The sequence below is a fragment of the Puccinia triticina genome, chromosome 12A, assembly GCF_026914185.1.
Source record: "Puccinia triticina chromosome 12A, complete sequence".
NCBI classification, from domain to species: domain Eukaryota; kingdom Fungi; phylum Basidiomycota; class Pucciniomycetes; order Pucciniales; family Pucciniaceae; genus Puccinia; species Puccinia triticina.
The window spans coordinates 3518315-3543265 of NC_070569.1; the positions used below are offsets into that span (position 1 = coordinate 3518315).

Sequence of the window (24951 nt, forward strand, 5' to 3'; positions counted from 1 at the left end):
GGAGCACATTTGATGTTTGACAGCTAGGCTCCATCCGCGAGGTAACTGCCTCTGACCCAAATCACAACGCAAAATCGGAGCATTACTCTAGTACATAAAGTGCCTGCCCAACTTAGGGAAAGGCTCAGCGACTTATTCATCCATTTTACATGACGTATTTAGTAGTTTATTCGGTGTTTATTGCGGTCACATATTTTTAGCTCAAATGTTGTGTGATGCCAGGTGATGCCATGTGGAAATGAAGATCAATTTTCTATGGGATGGCAACACATGGAAATTTTCAGTTCGGTTCAGAGTGCAAATACTGTACTTTGATGATTGACTCAGGAAGCTCCGGACACCTTGGGATTCGAACGACTCGTCGAGTATGTAGATAAAAACATAAACCCTGAAGAGAATCCATAAATCTCTGGGCGAACTCGAGGATTTCCTTGAAGATATGTCACATTGAGACGAGGCTGCCATTGAAGATAGGCTGATGACGGCTCGTTGATTGTCTGACGTGAAGACACGTTTTGAGCCAATGTGCGTGGTGAGCTTGGCTTCATGGAGGACCTGAACAAGAACATCCCTCTCCATGAACAGGAGATAGCCAGGAAAACCGTGCAGTCTAGCAACTCGTAGAATGGCAATTTTGGTTATTCGCGACTGAGCTATTGAATTTTGATTTTCCTTCATCAAGTTTGTAAAGATTGATGAGGAAGCCATACATCCAAACACGAAGAAGATGTGAGGCAGAGACCTGCAGTGCAGAGAGTGGATAAACTGAAATGCACTTCGTCTTTAAGATCATCACTGTGGTCGCGTCTTCTGCTTATGAACTGCATCCCTCGTCCTCATCTCAGATGTGAAGGCTTTTGGTGGGGCAATTAAGCGCGGGAAGGAGTTTGACTGAGCATGCATGCTATGCGCTCTAGATTGGCTCTTTGTCCAAAGTCTCATAGAGGATGAAGAGCGAAAAGGCCGACTCAGGGTAGATGATGAGCCCAAAAGTAAACCTTGCAACCACTTCTTCGAGTTCTCCTCTGTGACTAGAATCGAAGGCCTGAGGACACCCCGGTCATCGTCGATCCATTGCAACAAACTCAAGCCAGTGCTCTACGTCCCATGCCCTTATGCCCTGAGGAGCCTCTGGCAATATTTAAAGAGCTGTCCGCTGGCACTCATTCATCCCTCCATCCCATCCAGGAATTCAATCCAGCCGAGCACCCCAGACTCCAGCCTGACATCTTTCCTAACAGTTCATACCAAGCAGAATGTAAGTCGCCTGGTCTCGCCGGAAACGAGAAAAACCACTGACTCAAAGTGATATCTTGCTCGCACGCCTGTGTCCCCCTTGCTTCTATAGCTTGCATCATTCCTTCCGCAATGAAGCTATTCGCCATTGTCTTTGCCGCCGGGCTCTTCTTGGGTGAGCACCGGTCTGACCTCTTCGTGGTGAATAGGTCACTGAAATTTGTATTGCCTTTTTGCTGCCTGCAGCCCAAGCCCCTGCTGACACGTCGGCCACTTGCCTTGCCGCTCGAGACGTCGCCGGAAACATCAAAGAGTAAGTCATCTGGCTCCGATAGTCCCCTCAGTCGCAGAGCTCGAAACTGATCCTGGCAAATGCTTCCTTCGCCACAGACTCAAGAGTGGTTCACTCAACCGTCGATCCTGCTTCGACTTCCTCAAGAAAAAGAAGGATGACGACTACGAGAAGAAGAAGAAAGTCTACTACTACTATGAGGATGACGATGACGACGAGAAGCACTACAAGAAGAAGCATCACTACAAAGACGAAGATGATGACGACCACAGCGGTGGGTACTACAAGGAGGGCTACTATGGCGAAAAGGGACACTATTACTCCGACCCCAAGGGACACTACGGCGACGACGATGGCCACGGCAGCTACCACCGCCGTTCCGTTGGCGATTATCAGTCCGGCTACGGCAATCAAGGAAAGGACGACAACAAATACTACAACGGCGACAACAAATACTACAACAACGACAACAAGAACTACAACGGCGACAACAAAAACTACAACGGTGAAAACAAATACTACAACGGCAACTACAAATACGAAGGACAAGGTCATTACAGCAGCGAATACCACTCCACTGATGGTCACAAAGCCTGAACTTTCCCTCTTAATCACCATGTTTTCCTCTCATCTTGCTTCTAGAACATTGTCAATCTCTTTGCCCTACCATTGCCCTCCCGCCATCGTTCATTATTGAGAGCAATGTTATTCCCTGTCCTAGAGTATAAATATGCCATCCTTGGTCAATGCCGCTCAATGCGCCTGGCCTCCTAAGCTTCCGAACTGAGTGCTGAGTCTATCTTGAGAGCTGAACATTGGCCCAGCCACTGCCTTGGAGTAGCCGGACAGCTTTCTCTCATTCGCCGGCGAGAAGTAAATCCCTGAGTTAGCCCGAGAACGAAGAGCGTGCAGTGAGCTAGCTTTGCAGACGTTGAAGCCTTCCAATTGATTGACATCTTGTTTTGAATGTTGGCCTCGAAGGCCAAATAATCCACACTCAGAGCCTATCCCCCATCAATCCCATGTAGTCTATGATACAAATCAAGATATAAATTCTGTAGACTATGACGAGTAGCTTCCCCTTTCTGAATGAAATGTACATTGGGTTAAATCATTCACGGAAAATTTCGTGGGTAAAAGTCTTTGAGCTTTAAATCACTGTCGAATCGTCTGCGCTCATGTCTAGGAGAAAAAGAAAGACGCGAATTCCTCTCCATATGAAAAGAGAGTTGATTAGTTTGTATTGCTCTGCTCCCACACTCAACGACGAAGCAAAATGGTGAGAGCAAGAAAAGCTAGTGGGCATTAACGGTGTGGTCTCCACTCGAAGGGCTCTCTGAAGTTATACCAACTTCCGTTGGTGTCAACATAACGGATGCACAGCCCTAGGCTCCGTTTTCTTATGATCAGTGAGTAGGATCAATAAACTCGAGTTTTCATTTTGTTGTCATTGCTTGGAGACTTTTAAACTTGCTATGTGAGCTTGTCGAATTTGTGGCCTCGTTTAAGTCATAAATCTGAGGGATGGGGAGGCGTGTCTGTGTATATAGATCGATGTAAGAGACAAAACAAGATGTTATGGACTGCGATTACCTTCAAGATTGGGTGGTTGAAGTCACTGTTGATTGATGAAGGGGTTTGCAATTTCTTCGTAGCTGATGAGCGGTAAGTGCGCGCCAATGCCAGATAACAGGAGACATTGACAAGTCAAAGTATTTCATATGGAGATGAGGAGGAATTATTATTAGGGCATCCTTCATAAAATTGAATGGAACATGGCTGCTAAAAGTAAAAATAAAACAAACGAACCCATCGACTGGATTGATGACCACCAAGCTGGTCCCCCTGATTACTGCCAGCCCGAGTGACCTTGTCTTTGGTGGTGATGTGACGGTGGCACCTTCTGGTTCTACACGTTTCAATTGAAGGCGAGAATGTTTTGAATCAGTTTCTATCAAGTCTTCCCGTGAAAAATCAAGTAATAGTTGATAGCTTACCGCGCAGGATCTCCTCGACCTCATCCATGACCAAATTCAGAAGCTGATCATAGCCTTTCAGAATACCAGTAACTGTTTCGAAACGGAAGAAAAAAATCAGCCCATGATGTCCAGGAATTTATTTTTGGCCAAGTTTTTCCCAGTCACTTAACTCTCTCGACCTCCCATGAACTTGACGCGAACCCGTTTGTCAGCGAACTTGGCCAAATCCAGGATAGCTTCGCGTTTCGGTTTGTCATCCCCCCCGGATCGCCCACCACCCCTGCCTCGACTGTTCCCTCCTGAACCTCCGCGTCCCCCTCGACCCTACGATTATTACGGCGTCAGCTATCGCTTCTTTGCGGAGCACAATGATATCAGTTCATTTTTTTGGTGGTCCGTACACGATCTGCCATGAGTTATTGAATCGACGTTTGATGAAAATCCTTCTCGTCCAATCTCGTTTTATAATATCAACAGCTAGGGTTGGTTGATATTTCTTCCGAAGACTAGATCGTATCGAGGGTGGTATGTAGTCACCATTTTCCAGTGGCAGTCGGCTTTGGTGAGATCAGTGACAGGCCTGGTCGGTGATCGCTCGGCAGACCAAATTGAATTTGACCACCATGTACAGAGGGTGTCACAAGGATATGCATCCCGGCCCACGCAGCAGCTGGCCCCCGCAGCAGCTCGGTCTTGACACATTTTTGTGGGCACTTCGTGCTGACCAACTTCAACCAAAACACGACCGAAACAAGAACCTCAAAAACACACGCTCCTACATCATGCCACAAGGAGAGTATATCGAAGAGTTTCAAAAGGTGAGCTTTTCGGTCCAAACTGATCAATCAAAATAAGAAGAAGCGCTGATCGAACAAAATTCTTCAATGGGCATGTAGCGCTCAGGGAAGAGACTTGATCATGACGAGAGAAAACGGAAACGAGAAGCACGAGAGGTTCACAAACGATCATCGATCTCCCAGTCGATGCATGGCCACAAGGCCAAACTGCTCCATGCCAAACGTTACAGCGAGAAGGTGGAGATGAAGAAACGGATCCGAGAACATGAGAAGAAAGATGTCAAGACGAAATCGACAGCAGACGATGGTTCAGGAGCCCTGCCGACTTATCTTTTGGATCGAGAGAAGGAGAATAAGGCTAAAGCTTTAAGCAGTGCACTCAAGGAGAAACGGAAGGAGAAGGCTGGAAAGTACTCGGTACCGCTGCCCAAAGTCCGGGGAATCGCCGAGGATGAAGTATTCAAGGTGATGAAAACCGGTAAACGGAAACAAAAGGCTTGGAAACGAATGGTTACCAAAGGTCAGAGTGAAGATTTTAAAGAGCTCGCCCAGAATAGAAGAAAGATATGCTCATCTCTCTTCGGTTTCTCTTCTTCCAGCCACCTTTGTCCCTGAGAACTTTACCCGTAAGCCGGTGAAGATGGAGCGATTCATCCGACCGATGGGGCTTCGAGTGAAGAAAGCCAACATCACACATCGTAAGCGGAATCCCAAATGCAGGCTTGAATGAGAAATGAGTCGCTGAAGGAGGATGTGATTATTTTTTGGACACAGCCGAACTTCAAGCGACGTTTCAATTGCCGATCATCGGAGTCAAGAAGAACCCTCAGTCACCAATGTACACTCAGCTGGGCGTGCTAACCAAAGGGACAGTGATCGAGGTGAATGTGTCCGAGTTGGGATTGGTGACAACTGGTGGAAAAGTCGTTTGGGCTAAATATGCTCGTCAGTCTGGTTTTTCTCCCCCCTCCCATCTTCTGTATTCTTTCGAAAACTGCAACACTGATGGTTTTCTGGCGTTCAATACACAGAAGTAACAAATAATCCTGAACTAGATGGCTGTGTGAATGGTGTAAGTCCCTTGTTTTCTATACACGGACCTTCCTCACACACGCGCAAACTAAACGAGACTGATTCCAACCGGACCCATACGATGAACATTTTTACTGCAGGTTTTACTTGTATGAGTATGGCGATGGTCTTTTTCTTCTTCTTAATCCGAATATGGAAACTTTTTTCTATCTTCTGCAATCCGAGTTTGTGTATTTCCCGTAAAAATAGTGATTTTGAATTCGTCAAACATCCCCCAGGCTGTTTGAATAATACCCACTCAAACTTACATCCCTGTCCCGCAGCATGAAATCTTTTCGAAATCGGGCTAGCTGTATGTGCTCCTTTGAAACTTCTATCGTTTGGTGGGTAGCACTCGTTCAGAAGAGCACAGGCATGCCCGTGCATCATGAACAAAAAAAATAAAGAGAGAGCATGTTTGACGGGAACATGGACTGTCTGCAATGGATTCAAATCCCTGTCAACTCACATGCAGCATCAAGATTGTAGTGTCTTTGAATTGTAAACAGAACTACATACATAAATAACTTTTAAATATGCGAGGACTTCCTGGAGGCCGCTTCCAGATCCAGAACTGGGTCAACAAATAACAGATCTCCGGAGGGTCTACGGGGGGAACTCGAGTTGTGGAATCTACTCTGGATCTGGATCTGGAAGGACTTCCAGATCGACGGATTGTTCTTTTAATATTTTTTTCGGGAGAGGCTCTTGAGTTTGATCACCATCCGGACCACGCTGACGGGCTCGGTCGCTCGCTCGCGTGGCTGGCACATTTAGACACGTGTTTTGAGTGTCTCTTCTTGACAGGCTGACATTTCTGATCTTTTGAGGTTTTGATCTCTCATTTCAATCGCCGTCAGACGCGTCGTTGCCATTGTTGAGCAGTGTTTTTTGTTTTCTGCGACAAGCTCAACTCTCGGCTTGGCCAGAGTGGGCAGTGCTTGATAGTATTCTGTATGCCCATGTTGTCTTTAAGTTGGGTCTGTGGTGTAGCGGTGGCCGGTTGACGGTTGAGCTTGCTCTGTGTGCGATAGCCGACCTGGAGTGAATACATATCGGCAAGCTCGAGCACTTGATACATAAATAGTTTCCGATGGTTTTGTCCGGGTTTAATCCCTGCTGACCATTCTATCGTCTCCTTCTTCTCTGCCTCTCCATCCTTTCCTTTCCTTCCCTTGGCCTTCGCCTTCTCCTTCCCTCCATCCCTCCATCTCCTTCTTGACCACCCTGACCATCCAACAACATCCACCGCAACCATGCCCACACTCACAGCCGCACGGAGAACAACCCTACAACTACCCATGGCAGCCCAACCCAACTCAACCGACAAACAATCCCCCTCATCCAACGCAAACACCGAACAACAACAGCAGCAGCAACCACAGAGTACTCAGTCGAACTCAAACACCATCCAGTCCATGGACACCCAATTCGAACCCCTCGACATCATCGGCACCGGATCATTTGGGATCATCAGGAAGGTCAAGCGCACCTCCGATGGCCTCATCCTCGCTCGAAAGGAACTCAACTATGGAAGGATGGACGAACGCGACCTCAGGCAACTGGGCGAAGAGGTCAACATCCTACAAAACCTCAGAGGGAACGAGCACATCGTCAAGTACTTCGAACGCTATGTGGACAAACAGAACTTTATGCTCTACATCCTCATGGAGTGTTAGTCCACTCTTCACTCACTCGCTCACTCGCATACACACACCTTCTCATATGCACTTCAGAGGTGATGTTCGTATTCTGACGCGTTCTTTCATCAGTCTGCTCACAAGGGGATCTGGCAGGGGTCATCAGCCGCTGTAGAAGAGATCAGGTCCATCTGAGTGAAGATACGATCTGGTCCTATCTAGCGCAGATCACCACCGCCCTGGCTGACTGTCACTCCTCCGAAGTCTCTGAGGAGGGCGGGAAAAAGAAGCCGATCATCCTCCATCGTGACATCAAACCCGAGAACGTCTTCCTCAACCACTTCGGCTTGGTCAAGCTAGGCGACTTTGGTCTCAGCAAAGCCATGGAAATGGCCGCCTTCACCAATACCTACGTCGGCGTTCGTCATTCTAATTTTTTTTTTCAACTTCTAAAATCGAAGCTTACACTTCTCGCTCGTTTAGACCCCATATTACATGTCTCCCGAGCTGATCAATGGGCAACAGTATGACGTGAAATCGGACATTTGGGCTCTTGGTTGCCTGATATACGAATTATGCGCCTGGCAGTTAAGTGACCCCATACCCCTGATGAATATGGCGCCCTTCCCCGGCAAATTCCTCAAACTGACCATTTCTATCCTCTCACAGTCCTCCTTTTCACCAAGCCCAGACTCAGCCAGAACTAGCCAAATTGATTCGGGAAGGCAAGATCCCTAACCTGCCTAGGGGTTACTCCTCTCAGCTGACTGCGCTCATCAAATCCATGTTACGCCAAGACGTATGTCCTCTCATCCTTTTTAGGAATAAGACCTTCATTTCATTTATCACCTTTTTTTAATTCAACCCTTCCTTAGCCCAAGCTTAGGCCAGACGCTAAAACAATCTTGATGGTCGAACAAGTCAAGCATCAGACCCGTGTTTTGGAAGTCCATCGATAGTGCGTCATACCCACGAAAATTCATTCCCGCCAATGACTTATCTTGATTTTTCTTAAACAAAAATAGTGCCCGTGAATTGACTAAAAAGCAAACCGAACTAGAGGATCGCGAGAAAGCGCTAGAAGAACGCGAAAACAAACTCAAGTCACGAGAGAGTAAGCTGCAGAGGGAGAAGGAATACTTCAAGACTCAACAAGAAAATCATCTGGTTCTACAGCAGGAGTTTCAGGCCAAGTTCCAGAACGCGATGGAGGTGATCGAACATGCCAACCGGATCGAGAGAGCTTTACAGGATGAGAATGTGGCTCTAGACTTGCAGGAGACCGATCACTTGCCATTGGATGATGGATCGGACTCGGAGATCCTCATGGAAACCAAGTCTCGGAGGATCCCGCTGGCCGAGCGAAGGTTATCGTTAAACCCACCCGCATTTACAAGTGGGTCTGCACCCTCTCCAACTCCTACTCTTAACTACGTCCATGCCAAGCGACTGTCGATGCAAAAAGCAGACACGACCATGATGGATCCTTCGAATTTGACTGTTGGCTATGGTTCTCCCATGAAACTTGACACACCCTTCAAACACCTTGCACCAGCCCCCAGCGAGCCCAGTCCGCTCGGCTCGGCCCCTCAGAGCGGCGGCCCCTCTGACGCCAAACCGTTCCGTCACGTCAAGTCTAGTAAATCGTTGGCCAGTCTCAAGTCGACTTACAGTCTTCTGACCCGTCTGAAGTCTAACGATGACATGGAATCAATCGGTACTTCCGATGACGGCGGGTCTTCGATCCGCAAAGGGACTACTGACAAGAAGGGTAGCGCTAGCACGACTCCGGCCAACAGCAACGCGCCTCGTAGCCGGCGACTCTCGCGTCGGAGCGAGTCCGCCAACGGCCTGTTGGTCGGCCCATCCAGCAACCCAATCTCCTCGCAACTGATGACCAACCGACGGCCGACGAGCACGATTGGGAGTGTGTCGACACCGGGCGGGAGCACGAACAGCACGAACAGCGGGGAGCCGTTAGTAGGCGAGCCGATCGCCAACAAGGCCGACCATCTCCATCCGGCCGCCGCGCCTCCACCGAGCCATGCCGCGACGCCCACTGCTGCCCATCGCTCGCCCAGATATAACTACTCTGATCCCGACTCGCTCCCCTCGCCCTTCCTGAAGAAAAAATCATCTGCTTCCACTCTCGTCTCCAACTTCCTCAGACCCACTCCCGCCTCCACTGCCCCCGGATCGCCCCGCAAGCCTGCGGGCCCGGCCCGGACTTGCTCGGTGGACACCGTCGGCCTGGGTATGAAACGCATCCCCAGTATGCTCCAACACATCCGCACCTCCCACGCCGCCGCCCCTCCTCTTGCCACAAGACCCTCCCAAGTCAACGCCACCAAACGACCAGCTTCCACCGCTACCGCCTCGAATCCTAAACCGACCCTTGCCTCCAGATTTCTGAGCCATAGGGAAGACTCCGCCGCTAAGAAACTGCCCGCCTCTTCCGCTTCCTCCGCTATCGGCGTCACTATCCATCATCCTTCTTCTGCTTCCTCCCATCTCGGATCCAAAAGGAAAGATAGCCCGATCTTCTGATCCCCCCCCCCCTCTCTTTTTTCTCTCAGCTTCCTCCTTACGTGTCTGTCTCTTTAAGTTCCCTCTCTTCTTTGGTGGCGATAGTCGTATCAGTCCTTCTTTTCTTCCTCCTGTCTATCTCCCCTTCCATCCTTACACCCTCTCACCGCATCTCCCACACTCGATCGTCGAACGAAAAAATACACGACCAAATCAAGGCCAAGAGTGAGCGAAGAAGACGAAGAGCGGGCGCGGATTTATGAGTCCTTTTTGGTCGATAGATAGATAGTTGATTTTTACGATGGCCATGTGTAGTTGTGGATCTCTCTCTCGCTCTCTATTCGCGTCTCTTTCTGCCGAAAAAAGCCATGAATGACAAGCGCTCCAATTTATTCTGAGCCTAGACTGCGCCTCCCAAGGCTGTCCTCTTCCTCCCCCTCTCCGTTCCCCTCCCACGTCATCCTTGTCCTCCGGCCCTTCATGAATGAATATGCGTCTTCACGTTTCAGTGTATGATTACTTAAAGTCTACCTCTCCCCCTTTTGATCCACACTTCCACACCTTTTCCCAGACTAACAACAAATGATCCGCCAAAGAACACTGTCTGCTCTTCTTTTCTTACCTCCTCCTCTCAACTCCCTTCTCGGTACATACCTTTGTCTTCTTTCTCTTCATTTTATCTGTTTTTTGTTTGTTTTTTTGTTTGTTTGGCTTTTTAGACCTTCTGACCCCCTGATGATTTAATACATATTTATCTCTCCTTCTTCCTCTCCTCCCCCCTTTTTTTATTCCAAGAATCCACTCCTCATTCCTTTTTGTCATTATCCAAATATGTAGTATTCCTTGAAATGTTTTTCAAGTCTCTTTCCCAAAAACCTTATGACATCTAATAATATCTCTCTCAACAAAATAATTTTATTGACCTTTTTTGTGAGCTGGTTGTCTTTGTGTGGCTGTGTGATAATGCAGTGTTGGATAGGATTGTAGGAAGAGTGGTGAGGTAAATTGTGCAAGTTAGTGGGCGTAAAACAGTTTCATACATTTTCAGAACCTCAATGCCCTGTGCACATCAGTGAATATAACAGAAGTTTACCTGATGCTTATGATGAAAGTGTCATACAAAAATCATCAAGATTTCTAACCATTCTGTCACTGAATGAAGATGACAAATTTATGAAGTTTTATAAGCATCAGTGAAGTTGATTAAATTCACTAATGTGAACAGGGCTATCCACATGCACACAGTTGGTGCCTATGCTCTGAAGTTTTGGTGCCTGCATTTGCTGACAAGGGGGTCCATGGAAAAAAATGCAATTTTCACCCGCCGGCTGCAGCAGCAGAAATTTTGCTGCGGAAGCTGCGTCGGATCCCAGATGCGGACTGATTCCGGCCCGATGATGATGTCATCAGGTCATCCCGTGGCCCGCTGAAATTTCTCCAACATTTGACATCAACTTCTTGGGAAAGTTTCTCGACATCGCTTCCCGTGCTTCTGGTTTTCGTGGCCGAGAAGACGCCCGGGCTCAAGGAAAAAAGGGACCCGATACGACATATCCATCTCCAGCATATCAGAATCAACCCATGTTACCCTCCGGCCCAAGCAGCAAGCGACCGGAGTCGAACTCGGCAGCACAGGAACCAACCCAAGACGACGAAGAACCATGGACTGACATCACTTCCATCCTCATCCGGGGCGCACATCGTACAGTATACATAGTCCTCCTTTCCCTACCTCAAAAATATATTCTTGTACTTATTTTCACTGAGGCTGATGGTTCGATTTAAACATTTTTTTTTTTTTTTTTGGGGGGGGGGGGGGTGATTCTAGAATTAACGAAGAATGAAATCCTCATCGCTCCTCACCTCGACCTTATTGATATCATCTCAGCCATCGAAGTCAGTCCATCTTCTTCACTGTTGCGCTTGCCATACCAGTCACTGACTCCCATAAACCGTGTTGATGACAGATTATGGACCCTCGGATGGATTCTGGCGTCGGCAGAAGCACTCAGGCCGATCTCCAATTCGATCCTTTGCAACCGTTGACGCCAGCAGAAGTGGCCACCATACTCGATCTTTCGCTCGCTTGCGAGGTTGGTCCCCCCGCCGTCACCTCTAGCCCAAGGACCTGCTCCTGATGTTGACTTACGATACTCTGACAGATCACTTGGTACACTGGCCGTCTACTCTCTCAGACCGTCCTGACCTCCTCGTATCTTCGCCACTTGGACCCACTCAGATCTCACCCCGATCCGCTCGTCAAACATGTCCTCAGAGCCTCGCTGTTGGGTCTCGTCAAGTGCTGCTCCATTGTTTCGGATGAGATCTTGAAAGAAAATCTGAGAGAGGTTAGCTTGGATCATTCTTCTTGACATCGGTAAACTCTTCAATCTTGCCGACTCGCCTAATTTCCATCAGAATGAGGATGTGAATAGCGAACAACAAACGATCGACATCTACGAAGATATAGATATCACTGAGACTTTGGAAGCGCTAGACGAAGCATACTCGATCCTGAAATCTTGGCCAGATGGTAGGTCAATAAGCTCTCCCCCCGCAAAAAAAACGTCACTCATTTATTTTCCTTTTGTCCAATTCTGGTAATAATATTGTTACTGCTAGAACTAGATGGGTATCGGATGCCTTTGATGGAGCGAGTAAGATTTCGAATAGTCAGTTCAATCGATCTCTCGTCTTTTATTGTGAATGCGCCCATCGATTGCCGACATTACCTGGGACTGATTTCCAGCCTGCCTTAAATTCGCCTGACAGGAGTTTCTCTACAGCCTCGCCCTTATTAGCTCATCCCCAACACTCGGGATGGTGGCGCAAGTAGAAGCCCATCTGAACTCGGCCCTGGAAGCACTGCAATGCATCCGACTCGATCCCACCTATCCGGCCCACTCCAAGCTCTCCTTCTCCGCCCAGAACGACCCCGTCAGATCTGCCTTCAACCCGAAATTCCACCAGACTGTCCCCTCTAACTCACCACCTCGCCCGGTCCATTTCCCGGACTCGTTCGATCATCTTGCCGCCACTACTAGGCGGATCTTGGAAGAACTACATTTGGTATCTCAAGTTGCTCTTGGAAACTCTTTCTCTGATTGGCTGGTCAGCTTCTCTTCCCTGTCGGATATCCCCATACATTCTGCATTCAACCCAACTCATCTTCAATTTTCCTTTCCCTAGTCGTTCTTTCACGCATTCTCAAGACGCGATCCGACAGTTTTCCCATTTGTTCGATCATATTTGATGGTGCATTTTCTTCCTGTCTCTTTTTCTTCATAAGTCTAACTATGTATTTACGATTTGTTGTTTATGGGCTGTATGAAGTCTTTATTCCAGAATGGAAACGTGATCGGCTTGGATCCAAATCAAACCTTAATCTGGCTCGCTAAATCTTGCATGACTGATTTGTCGGCTGGTCGGCTTTGTTTTCCATCGAATCAATCGGATACTAACAGATACATGTTGAACCGACTTGCTGGTGTTAGTCATTTGCTTCTTTTGTCTTAGACAGATGGAACATTTTTTTTGGAAATAAGGTGTGTATTGATCCTTGTACTATAGTTCCTTGTCAATTATCTTTGCGCTTTTGCCGCAAATCGGGCTCGAGGTAGACGGATACTATCAAACTCGTTAACTGAATGGAAGGCATTGTATAACACAGTGAGATAATATGTCACACTTCAAAGGTGGAGACAGGTTGCAGGTGCTGAAACATGAACACTCTCTTCGCATCAGACCTGGGTCAATGAACTCGACCTCTCGCCCACAGCATTACAAGGCCTACAGACACTCATATACTATTTTTCAGTCGAAAGTTGCTTACACGTGAGCCTGATGGGGTTTGATTTGGACTTATATGAACTGGATGACGATCGGCTTGCCATGTGGTGGGTGGTTGAGCGGCTCAGCGAACGAGCTTCACTACTGCTCAAGATCCTAGCAGATGGCGCTGAGTCCCTGGACGCCAGGCTGAATCGGATCCTTGGTAAGCTTGCGGGAGTTGCAGGCCAGGTGAGTCAAGTCCATGACCACCGTACCCCCTCAGAACGATTAGGCGTTAACAAATGTTGCTTTAGCTCACTCGCCGGAAAAACAAGCATGCTGGCACGCCTCCTTCCGAGCTCAGACTCAGACGGCCCGTCTTCGAGCGCCGGATCAAGCTTCTCAACGCTCGTCAGGCCAGCTTCGACGACACCACCCTCATTTCTGAACTGGGGTTTCCTTCCCCCCTGTTGGACTACGAAGCCTTGCTTGCCTCCGAACTCGTCGTCCTGACATCTGTTGACTTGGATACAATCCTTACCGATGTTGCGGACCAGCTGCTCGAGATTCATATCCTTGCGCGTCGTCAGAAAAAGATTGGCCTGTTGCAATTCCAATGTGTGAGTGCCCCTGATCTGATTCGTCGCCGACGAAAAACCATTCTCCTATGTCTTAGTTTGAGTTGACTCGGAAGACTAATTACCCCGGAAACCCCTGCTTGTTTGGGTTTGGTTCTTGGTTCGGTTTCGAATTAGTACATCAACAGTCTAATCCAAGCCACCGAGAAAATGATCGCAATCAATCGAAAATCAGAAATAGAGCCTGCAAAAGAGGAAACACTTTCGTTGGAAACCCTCAACATCTGTTCATCTTCCAGTATTCCCGCAAACCAGGAATCCCGAACAAAGCAGGATTATAACCGACAAGTGGATGGTGGGCTAATCGGACTGGGATATTGTGATTTGGCTTCTAAATGGTTTGTTGTCTAGCGTTACATTCAAGCATCCCCACTCATCTACACATTGCTGCTCCTTTTCTTCGTTTTTTGTCCCCTCACCTGTTTAGCGGTTCTTTTTTCTGGTCACCATATCAGATTTCCCCTGGGCTTTCTTACGCCCCCTCTCATTTTTGTATACTTTTTCCCCATCATGTCTGTAATTTCTCTCGTTATTTTTATGTTATTTTTAAATCCTTTTTACGGTATGGGTTTTTTGTTGGTCAATCATACATCATATGGTCAACTTTTAATATTTCGTGCAGAAATCTAGCCCAGTAACGTGGATAACACATTATCAGCGCTATCCAGCACCAGCACCAGAGCACGAAAGTCTAAAAAAGGGCCTTATATTATCATCCGCTCTTGATTATCTTGTGGATGGCGTAGTGGTAGTTACTACTACTAGTTAGCGGCCCCAAGAAACCCAAAAGATTGGTAAGAGCTGCTGCGGGTCAAGTGATGGTAATGAGTGAAATGAAAGCTACTTAACTGTTATGCTTCTGATTCAGGTGAGCGTAACTGCCCAGTGTTGCAACTAACAGGTAAGGGAACACACCAGCTGTTAAAAGAGTTATGCTATCTTTGCACAACTCTTGGCATAGCTGGCAATTCCATGGGGGTACACTACAAGGGGTCTTGCTTTGGGCAAGTTTGTTTGAGTTGACCGCAGCCTCAGAGGACATGGAATACCTATAGGTCAAATCATGAATATTCTCAGTGCACAACCTTGCACAACACCATAGGCAAATCACAAGTTGGGTGTATAAACATACAAACACAGATTCAACTATATTCCTAATTAAGAGTGGTGGAGTAAATTGAAGCTAGTATAGACACATAAATACATGAAAATATTATCTACCTTTTCAATGAAAAGATGAATGATTTCCCATAGATTAATTAATTTCTTTGAAACACTGAAGGGCAGGGATAAAAATTTGACACATAAATTTATAAAGATAAAGCTGTGAACATTTTTTGGCTGGGGCATGCTTGCATAACCCGGGCAGAATCGTCCATAATATTATGCAAGCAAATTTGAGGACAACTGCTATTTAATGTCTGTTTTTATTTCTGAACAGGAAATTGATGCGTGACCTCAAGCTGTAAGGCTCTCAAGACTCATATGTATACAAAATGAATTGTCTCTTCACTGTGATAGTGGAGATCATCATTGCGGTTAGGCATTATTCCAGCTCACATTGCCATTGATTATAACACTGTGCTTTTGCTGTCTTTTGGTTTAAGTCTTCGGCTCTTCTCATGATTTGTCTAACTTTTTGCGCATGACAGTGAGGTCATCCCGGTCCTTGCTACTACAACTCTTGCCTATGCAGTTTTTGAGGACCTATGCTTGTTGAAAAAAAGTGATCAAGTCAGTACAGAGACACTTTTTTCAACCACAGGCCAGGTCTATGGGTAATATCATCATAAATAATTTCAATTGGAAGGCTGACCTTGTCCAGTAGTCTTGCTTGGTTAGCATTTCCGGCTTCGCCTTTGGCTGCCTCAATTTGACTTGCGATAAAGAAGTCAACCCTAGAGAAAACGCATATCTTAGATGGAGCAGCTTTTGATGAATCAATTTTGGATGGAAAAGATTACTTACACTTTCAGTTTATTTATGGTATTTTTGTCGCCCCTGACTCTCAAAGCTGCATTAGCAGCGGTGTATAATTTGCCTGCCGTTAGCAATGCAGGCCGATCTGCTTCACCAGAGAATGTGAATTTATCCAATGCAAATCTTCCCGGTTTGGATTTACTTTGGGTAAAATCGATCTGGGACTGATAAACAAAAAAAGGTTCGTGAATAAATACAGCCACAATAAGGGGTTGCGAGTTCAGTGGGACCTACAAATCGCGTGTTGTCAACCAGGAGGTCTGGAACTTTCCCCAATACCGTTTTTCCCTGTGATTGAATTTGTAAGGTGTGTTTGAATCAAGGCGAGTTCTTTAATCAAAACAAGAGACTGATAACTAACCCCAGGACATTTGACATCTGTGGGGGGCACCACCTCCTTGGTCAGGGGAACCGTTCCACCCGTAAGATAACACAGATTAGTTCCCTGGCACTTGACAATCGATGCTTTTTGATTTGTTTAGGTATTTGTTATTTGATTTTTGATAGATCGTAAAAGCAGAAATATCATTAAAGTACATCTTAATCAAATGTTATTCACGATCCGCTGGAGTTGGAGACTCATGAAGGATTCCTTACCCGAGTGGAAAACCAGGATGAGAATAAGGGGAAATAACATTCGGTCGAATATGATTTCGGCAAGCGCGTCTTTGCAATCAGAGTTTTAGCTGAAGCTAAGAATCAAACAACGTAAAAAATGTAGTCGTCTACCTCAGTTTCAAAATGGAGCAATGGAAAGTGTAAACAAATCGCCGGGATTCACTTCTACTAGATGGATGTCAGTTCGAGCAAGTGAGGATAGGAAGGATGAATCAATTGTCATATAACTTGATGATGATCTTTTTTTATTGGACAGATTGACCTACGAAGTAATGGGATTTCAGATATTTTGAGGAAAAATAATCATGGCTCACGAGAGCGCTTTTACTTTAGAAACAGTCGGCGAGGAAACCCAAGAGGGTGTCGCTATATGAACTGGAGAAGACTAGCAACTGTTCTGTCTTCATTAGATGTTGAGATGGAACTTGGAAGTGTAGTCGAGGACGGACAGGTTATACCGTAACCTAACCCGCGTATAGTATTTTCACCATTAAGTTCGTTATTTATTGTCTAACAACGCCTCTTGAAAGAAGTACTAATTGTGATAGGATACCGATTGCAAGAATTATTAATTGTGATAGGATACCGAGACATTGAGACCGACCACACAAGGAAATTACTGCTTTTCTGATCCACAGAAAGAGGCCACCCTTTTTTTAGCGCACTTTAGGTGCACATCCCTCCCGAGCCGTGATCGCGGGATGCAAGCATCCTTACTCCAGAAAATTTGGCAGAACATGGAGGACTTACCGTCGAGATCTAGAGACCCTGCAGAACCAGATCTGCAGCCCCTGGGACAGTCTGTCCCCGCAAAAGTTAATGTTTTCTAGCTGCACCTGCAGATCTGGCTCTGCAGGGGGCTGCAGATTGACACGAAGTCCTCCATTGACTATTCTAACTTTCGAGTCGTAAAATTAATTTCATTGCTTTGTTCAGCAGGCAAAACCCCGCCGCGCCAAAGCCCGACTATGTATTGCTTCGGCCAGTCATATTTTTTTTTTATTTCTGAGCCAGGCCGGTCCACTGGCAAATAGGCAGCGCGGGTTCGGCCACAGTTATTGGAAACAAGCCCGGCCCATTTATAACCTGAAACTCAGCAAGGGATGACAACCGAATCGGTAGGCAGTATTTCTAACTTGACCCTCCTCTGTAACCAGAGGGAGGACTGGGAGGGTCCCTGTCTCCATCTAGTCGGTGCAATGTTTTGGTTTGCCACTCCGCCCGAGGAGGGGGGTAGTTAGTTAGTTATATCAACAAGTATAGGCTTTGTCAAAGACTAAGGCCATCAAAGTGATCAATTCAACCTATTGGACAAAGACTCGAATCAGGACTCTTTTTCCAAGTTACTTTAGATTAGCGGGGACCCACCAGTGGGGCATCACCAATGGAAAGAGTAAAAGTCTCGACCTCTTGAGTAGTATGCCACCAGGCGTCTCTTCGCTTTTGATCTAATGGAATCAATCAAGAGTTAGATGCGAGTCTGTAGTTGTGGCACAAATGCAGAGAGATGATACTAACTTCTGGGGAGGCCAACCAGTTTGGCAGGTGTACCTGCGTCCACCTTATAAATCTTGCCTCCTAGGTTCGTAAAGTTTTTTTTGAACTTGTAGTATTGCCGGGCACCTGAGCGATCATCAAGGAAGTTAAAGCGCCAGACATCGTTCCCAAGGGCTTTTGGGTCCATTTTATATTCTCGCTTGGGGGTTTTGCCTTTCTGGTTGGGATCTTCGAACTCCGTGTAGGTTGACCCCCAGTTACAGAGATCATTGCTCTGTAGAGTGTGGAAGGAAAGGAATCCATTAGAGCCGGTCGACAGCTGTTAGTCATCACCGTGTTTAGGGGTAACAGAACTGACCGAGACGAGCTCAAATAACGTCTTGTAAGATTCGTCCGCAATTACGCTCGTAGTATTCCCACGGGATGGGACCAACTTCTTCTTGGTAAAATGGAAAACTTCCTTTCCGTCTGCACTTGCATAGATCGGCAGATAGCCGTTCGACCACCTCAGTGGATGTTGCATTATGTAATCGTTGGGGAAGGCAGCATGTTCGCGTGCATGGATAGGAAAAGGAAAGTAAGCCAATAGGGGGGTTCACGTAAGGCTGATTTCGAAAATCAGCAACCAAAACCAGCAGATGCAGCTTTTGAAAATCGTGAGAAAGCAAAAAGGTTTGGCTGGGCAGCTCCCCTTTGGAAGCAATCTGCAAGGCATAAACCTTACTCACAGCTGCATGAGCAGGCGAAATCAGCATTGCTTTTTTTGCAACGTGAACCCCCCTAATGCGTCACGTAATCAAGCCCCCAATTGATTTGACAGATTACTGACTTTGATTATCAACTAAAATCTGTTCCAAGCAATTTCTAGGAAGTTAAATAAGTCTCCTAATCCAAGGGCTCTTTTCTGGCCCCTGGGAGATCTGTTGTGATCTCAATTGTTTGAGGCCACACATTGTTGGGCGTGATGTTTGGACCCAGTGGAATTCCACTGTAGAACAATTTTCATGTTTTCCATGCCACCTGGTAAATATGATTGAAAATTTATTTTATTTTCTGTTTTTTCCCTGCCAAGTTGGAAAAACCTGCCAGGCCCAAAAATCCGACTCTTTCATAGTTCTCCTTCGGAAGGGGGGGCTTCGCGCCCAGGAACGTAGTTAAGTTCGGCGCCGGGCAGGGTTTCGGCGCCATCCCAGGCAGCTCAGCACAGTACAATGCGGGCGCGCAACTGAGCTCACATCTGGCCTAAAAACTCAATCCACAGTGGAGTATGATTTGGAGTTAATTTTTCTTTGACGAGTGAATTGTAATTCTGGTCATCTGAGAATAAAAAAGCCGAGCGCAAATGATACGATGATCTAAATCATGCTAACAGTCAAGATTGTAAGGCGGCGCTAAGGATTTGGGATAAGAAGAAAGAAGGATGAAATGTACACCGATTAGGCGACTTAAATCCAGGCCAACAGCATGTCGCGACTATAGTCCCTGACATCATCAGACGCATCGGCCAAGTTAGGATAGAAAGGAACCATCGCGTCCGCAGCTCCGAGATAATTAGAATTGTACTGCGTGGAAAAAGAAAGACAATCAGTTTCTGAACGGAAAACGCTTTTGATTAAAAAGGTCAGAAAAAAGGAGTGAACTAGCTTACTATTCGCCAATATACTTCCCGCACTTTGCGGGCAGGATGAAAGAGCCCTTGTAGAGTGTAAAGCAGTACAACTCCAGGCCCGACAGCTACTCTCATAGCCTCAATAGCATCCACTAAGTGGGAAATAGAATGAGCAGATGAAAACAAACTAATCAGGGCCATACTGGGATGCTAGAAAGCTTATAAAAAATTGACAAGCAGGAAGATACTTACTACAAGCACCAATGACATGCGGAGAGGTTTCAAAGCAATTCTGAAAGATAGTAGCGTAAGTTGAGATACCGATATTCGATTTAATGACAGCTTAAACACACGACTTACTGGCCAAACGAGATTCATTAAGTGAAGGTTAGCTTCTTCCTGCCCTAAACCCGCTGTACCGAGCGCAAGATGTTTGACAATCGAGCAAGCCGTCTGACGATGTACTAGATCTCGATCTGTCAGAGCGTCCTCTAGGCAGGTAGCGACCGAATTGATATAGTCTTTACCCATCTCGCCACTGATACCCCGAAAAATTTCAAGTCGGCTCTTTCTTCCTCGAGGCCACCAGTGAGCGCAGTGAAAGGGACCACGAAGAACTTACATATACTCGAACAAAAACGACAAAGATTTCAAACACCCATTTCGCACGTTCAACTCCGGGGTTCGATACTCGTTCAAAATAGCAGGTATACATGTGAAGGGACCCTGTAACCCAGTACAGCAGATTGCTTGAGTATTCGAAACAAGGATGGTCAAATAGGCTAGTGTACTTACACAAGTTTCCGCGACGATAGCAATCGCAACTGTTGAACAGACACGACTCTGCCTCTCTTGAACCCTCAGATTGGTGAGCAGAACACTTAACACATCCTGGGGACCGATGGCTTTCGCGATGTAACCAAACGAGTTGACGGCAGCTCGTCGGATGGCTTTCTTATGGGCCTTGAGTAAATCAAGCAACTCGAAACAAATTCGCATCCATTCACGCGCAGACACAAATTCAGCTCCACGATCAGCAATTCGACCGATTAAGTTGATCGAGGCTTCTTGCACTTTTTCGTGCCTGTTTCGAAGGATAGGCGTCATCCGAGGAACTGAAAACAAAATCAAGCTTGAATATCACCAGATAGTGGCTGCGACTTCACACTCAACTCATCACTCACGCAGGTCTTTCACAGGCGGGCTCATTTGTGTCATACCCACCACATTGGCAATGGAAGCTTCAGCAGCAATTATACTGGCAGATGAAACGATGCCAAGAAGTCAGTTGATCGTTGACCACTAAATAGAAGTTTGAATGGGGGCATACCTTCCTAAGGTATCTGGGTATTCTTCGCCGAGCTGTTCGAATAAAACTACTCCAAGTTTAGATAATAACTGATCCTCTCCGCATTGTTTGATAACGACCGCGAGTTTACTGGTCAGATCAGCCGCTTGTTGACGAACTTTAGCCGATTTGTTATTCAATCTCCACAAAATAGTGGAAACAATTTGAGTAAGATAAGGCTTGACACGAATTCCTGAACGGAGAGCGCGGTTGGTTAGCACATGTAGTCGATTCAGTTGCGTAAATCAAGGAAAGGATTACCTAAGGCATGGACGACGGTTCCAAAGCCTTCAAGCATCACAATATCCTCGACTGTTTGTTCTTGAAAGGCATAGATGATCCCGTCAATTAGTTGGACCTCCAGACGTTCGTCGATGTCATTGGCTCCAAGTGCCGATATGACTTTCTCAATGGTTTCCATCACCATCTTTCGGTACGGCTCTGACTCATCCTTCAAATCGTTCACAATACGACTGACAATTTCCGTAACCCCAGCCTTGTTAGCTAATTCTACGGTAGTCTCGACTACTTGGCGGTAGTTTCGTCGATCCAATGCCACTGTGAAACGTTAGAAGCCAGGTTAATTATCCGGAATAAGAGCAAACGACCAACTGGTCGAAATTCCTTCTTGAAACAGAGAAAAAGAGGACTGACTTCTTCGCACCCAAAAGTTGGCGAAAAATTGGGGCAGGATTTCTACCTTAACATACTGAGGTTGGACACCGTCTGTCGCTGAACACTGTTTGACGACTTTAAGTACGATCTTCTTCATTTCTTCGTCGGGCGATTGGAATTCTCGGATCAAAATCACCTGAGATAGACAAAGACCGTGAGCATGAGAATAGTACCGATAGGGATTGATATAAGTTGAGCTGACCATCACTTCCTTAGTGTAATAGTTCGCATACTCAGCATCCATCAAAGGAATGATGAACCCGATGGCTTTCAAGAACGCCGCGAGCCCTTTCCCACGATGCTTCCTGATGCCAGTCCACAGTGGCTTTAAAACGCTATCGAAACTTTCAATCCCATAAGGAGAAGCAGCTTCGGCGAGTGCAGCGATGCCAAGTGCAGTCATCGTTCTCACCTTTTGCTGCTCGTCCTCCAATCCATGACTAATGGATTCGACCAAGTTTTTCAGATGCGGAAGGACCGCACATCCCATCATGATGGCAATCTGTTGGACAATTTTGATACCCGTGTGTCGAGCTTGCCAAGACTTTTTAGACTTACACACTGCCTTCAGGAAAGGTAGAAGGGAGGGTATACCCAGCGCAGAGGCCACTACCGAGAACGCTCTTGCAGTCGTGTTTCGAACATATTCATCGACATGGTCAATATCAGGCCGCATGGTTGAAATCATGTGGGCGAGTCCAGCAGCTTTAGATAGATTGGAGATGATTTCACGGCCCTCTACACGCGCGTAGTAATCTTCGTCGATCAATAGAGGCTCGATGACCACGAGAATTTTGTGCACATACGGTCGCACCAAGTCGTCTAGCTTATACAAAACACGATCAATCACTTTCACTAATAGATGTCGCTCTTGGTCTTCCAAAGTTCGTTCCATAAGGAGTGGTAAAATTTTGTCAAACAAAGGACCCGCGCCGAATTCCCTCGCTTTATCGGTGATCTGCCGTAGGGCCGTTTTTCGCATCGGCGGGGCACCATTCTTGATTTTTAATAACAGGCGCATGATCTTTCTCTCCTTCAACTCTTCTATTGTTAGATTGGATTCGTCTTGTTCACCCGATAAGATTTTTCCGAAATACTGAGCATCTTCCGGCTTGAAAAATTGCAACTGGCCTACGCCTTCGATCTCTGTGGGAAGTTCTGGAGCCAGACTCATCGAGCCCCCAAGACCCGCCGAGTCTTCTTGCATGGTGAACCCGCCGCTGGTGCTGGCTGGAGTTTGCATCAGTTTGCGGGCTGGTGTACGGATAGGCGCGTAGCCAGCGGGTGGAGTAACGATTTCGTATCCTTCTGATGGAAGTTGCGCATCCAGCTCTTCATCTGAGAGTGGTCTGTTTCGTTTGTCAAGCTCTGACATCTCCCCTCCGAGGATCGCAAACCCATTAGCACCACTAACATGAAGTGGGGTTTGACCGAATTGTCCAGCGACCATCGGGGTGGCTGCTCCATTATTGACGGGAGTTTGATCCCAGCGAGATTTCCGGGGGGTTGCACCATCCGCTGTTCCGGGTGCTGGTGTTTGGTCCCACCTCGATCGGGATTTTTTGGCGGGGGTGCCGGATCCTTCGGTGTTGGACCACTCACCAGTGGATGGGGTCGTTGCAGAGGAATCGCCTGAAGTGGTGGTGGAATTGGGATCGGCAACATCCCAACGACGTTTTTTCCTACCAGTAGAGGAGACAGGCGTCGGCGGTTCCTCCATTGTCGGCGTTTTGGCCCTTTCGGGGTGATCGACATCCATCTGATCGGATGTCTCGCTCTGTTTTTCTTTAATCTTTTTCATTACCCGAGCTTCTTCCCGCTCTAATTCGGCCCTGCGCATCGCCTCCTTGTAGCTGCCTTCCTCTTGAGCTTTGTCATTTGACTGGGATGCAAACGGATCTGATCCGACAGCCGCCCCAGGGTCACGATCGAACCGTCTGTTGTGGTAATCGGATTGACGGGATTGGATTTCTTTTGCCTTGAGGGCTGAGAGAAGCGGGTCTTCTGCGTCCTCTGCATCGTCAGCTAACTCCTGCAAAAACTGCTTTGGCGCAGTGTCTAAATGGCATACACAGATAATCAGATGCAAGCGAAGTTGATGAGACTGCAACAATTGAAGATGGCTCAACAGGAATCTAGCATTCGGGTCGGCCTGTCTTCTTCTTCTTCTTCCATGCGGTCGACATTTCGCCCCCCAACTTGGATACTGGTTTGGGCCAATCAAGCAGCTAACCATCAACTTTTGAAAAAGCACCCATTGGCATTAGAGGCAACAGGAAGATTTTCTGGATGTGTATCTTACCTTGTGTCATAGCCCTCAAAACGACCATTGCCACTGTAGATATCCAAGTCGTACGAAGGACCGCCGGTCAAGGATGCCTTGTTGGTGTCGGTGCGCTGGGTTGATTCATCTCGTTTCTTCAGACGTGCATTTTGTTCGGCTTGAATTTCGGCTTCGATCTGGTTCTCATCGTCAGCCATTTCGTAGTCGATTCGGATGTAATCTGCACACTCGGGCTTTGACTTGAAGCTTATGCGGTGGAAGGATTTCTGCGAACTTGATGACCGCTTGACCTGGGGGCCATTCAATTCCCCCGTCTCCCGGGGGGAAGAGACTGACAGCGCTGCGGAAGCCGGCCGCGCCGAGATCGCACATCATCAAATCCCCAAAAAATAGCGAGTTTCGGAGCACATGCTCTGGTTGAGTCTGGTATCATCAGAAACTACAAAAGTCTCCTCTATACAGAGATCACTCTGCTTGGGGCCTGGTCCCCCGGACCATCCGTTCGAGTGGCTATGGTAAGAGAGCACAACAAGCTATTTTACAAATAGAAATCCAGTTTCTGATCTCAAGACCCATCCAGTTCCGATTCCAGGAGCTGGCACAGTTCCCACCAGAAAACTGGACTCAAACCTGCCTTGGAAGTTCTCATGTGTACCTGCGGTCCTCCCTCTCACCCCCAGCGGTATTGCAGGTGCACACCCTCTGCGGACAGGTACCCACAGGCTCAGCCCAGGAGCGAGATCGCCATGTAGCCGAAACGGCTGGCCGTTACGATGTCAACATTCTTTGGTTGAAAAAAGCACCTTTCCGACGTAATGACTGGTGTTATCTGCTCGGGAGGACTGGTGGAGTCGTGAATCGACTCGTGATGGCGGAAGAGTGCTCCTTCGGGAGCCTCCGATCGAACCGGTACAAGCTCGGGTACCCTCTTTACATAAGCGGGAGCTGGCACCACCTGCAGGAGCTTGCGGAACTCTCAGTCTCCCTCAG

General features: G+C 47.2%; 7 protein-coding genes across 7 annotated transcripts; 3 read left to right on the plus strand and 4 right to left on the minus strand.

Moving 5' to 3' along the window:
• Positions 1-3143: 3143 nt before the first annotated feature.
• Positions 3144-3920, minus strand: PtA15_12A311 (uncharacterized protein; the record flags this gene model as incomplete). Its single annotated transcript, XM_053161907.1, has 5 exons — positions 3144-3183; positions 3338-3437; positions 3526-3597; positions 3678-3831; positions 3909-3920. The coding sequence occupies 5 exons, from the start codon at positions 3918-3920 to the stop codon at positions 3144-3146; spliced, it is 378 nt and encodes a 125-aa protein (XP_053025877.1).
• Positions 3921-4289: 369 nt separating this feature from the next.
• PtA15_12A312 (uncharacterized protein) lies at positions 4290-5491 on the plus strand (the record flags this gene model as incomplete). Its single annotated transcript, XM_053161908.1, has 6 exons — positions 4290-4325; positions 4404-4824; positions 4904-5002; positions 5079-5249; positions 5336-5376; positions 5477-5491. 6 exons carry the CDS (start codon positions 4290-4292, stop codon positions 5489-5491), a joined length of 783 nt encoding a protein of 260 aa, XP_053025878.1.
• Positions 5492-6631: 1140 nt separating this feature from the next.
• On the plus strand, positions 6632-9562 carry PtA15_12A313 (uncharacterized protein; the record flags this gene model as incomplete). Its single annotated transcript, XM_053161909.1, has 6 exons — positions 6632-7049; positions 7148-7434; positions 7499-7602; positions 7685-7814; positions 7891-7973; positions 8041-9562. 6 exons carry the CDS (start codon positions 6632-6634, stop codon positions 9560-9562), a joined length of 2544 nt encoding a protein of 847 aa, XP_053025879.1.
• A 2799-nt stretch (positions 9563-12361) lies between these two features.
• PtA15_12A314 (uncharacterized protein) lies at positions 12362-14301 on the plus strand (the record flags this gene model as incomplete). Its single annotated transcript, XM_053161910.1, has 7 exons — positions 12362-12652; positions 12731-12778; positions 12887-13030; positions 13112-13210; positions 13286-13561; positions 13627-13932; positions 14068-14301. 7 exons carry the CDS (start codon positions 12362-12364, stop codon positions 14299-14301), a joined length of 1398 nt encoding a protein of 465 aa, XP_053025880.1.
• A 1269-nt stretch (positions 14302-15570) lies between these two features.
• On the minus strand, positions 15571-16567 carry PtA15_12A315 (uncharacterized protein; the record flags this gene model as incomplete). The annotated part of the gene is made up of 6 exons (XM_053161911.1): positions 15571-15657; positions 15767-15848; positions 15919-16094; positions 16165-16218; positions 16292-16395; positions 16528-16567. 6 exons carry the CDS (start codon positions 16565-16567, stop codon positions 15571-15573), a joined length of 543 nt encoding a protein of 180 aa, XP_053025881.1.
• Positions 16568-17798: 1231 nt separating this feature from the next.
• Positions 17799-18568, minus strand: PtA15_12A316 (uncharacterized protein; the record flags this gene model as incomplete). The annotated part of the gene is made up of 4 exons (XM_053161912.1): positions 17799-17852; positions 17917-17996; positions 18067-18319; positions 18404-18568. The coding sequence occupies 4 exons, from the start codon at positions 18566-18568 to the stop codon at positions 17799-17801; spliced, it is 552 nt and encodes a 183-aa protein (XP_053025882.1).
• Positions 18569-19490: 922 nt separating this feature from the next.
• On the minus strand, positions 19491-24158 carry PtA15_12A317 (uncharacterized protein; the record flags this gene model as incomplete). The annotated part of the gene is made up of 13 exons (XM_053161913.1): positions 19491-19607; positions 19694-19806; positions 19907-19946; positions 20015-20192; positions 20277-20380; positions 20450-20769; positions 20839-20912; positions 20985-21195; positions 21264-21560; positions 21657-21813; positions 21880-23735; positions 23807-23883; positions 23980-24158. The coding sequence occupies 13 exons, from the start codon at positions 24156-24158 to the stop codon at positions 19491-19493; spliced, it is 3723 nt and encodes a 1240-aa protein (XP_053025883.1).
• Between the last annotated feature and the right edge of the window lie 793 nt (positions 24159-24951).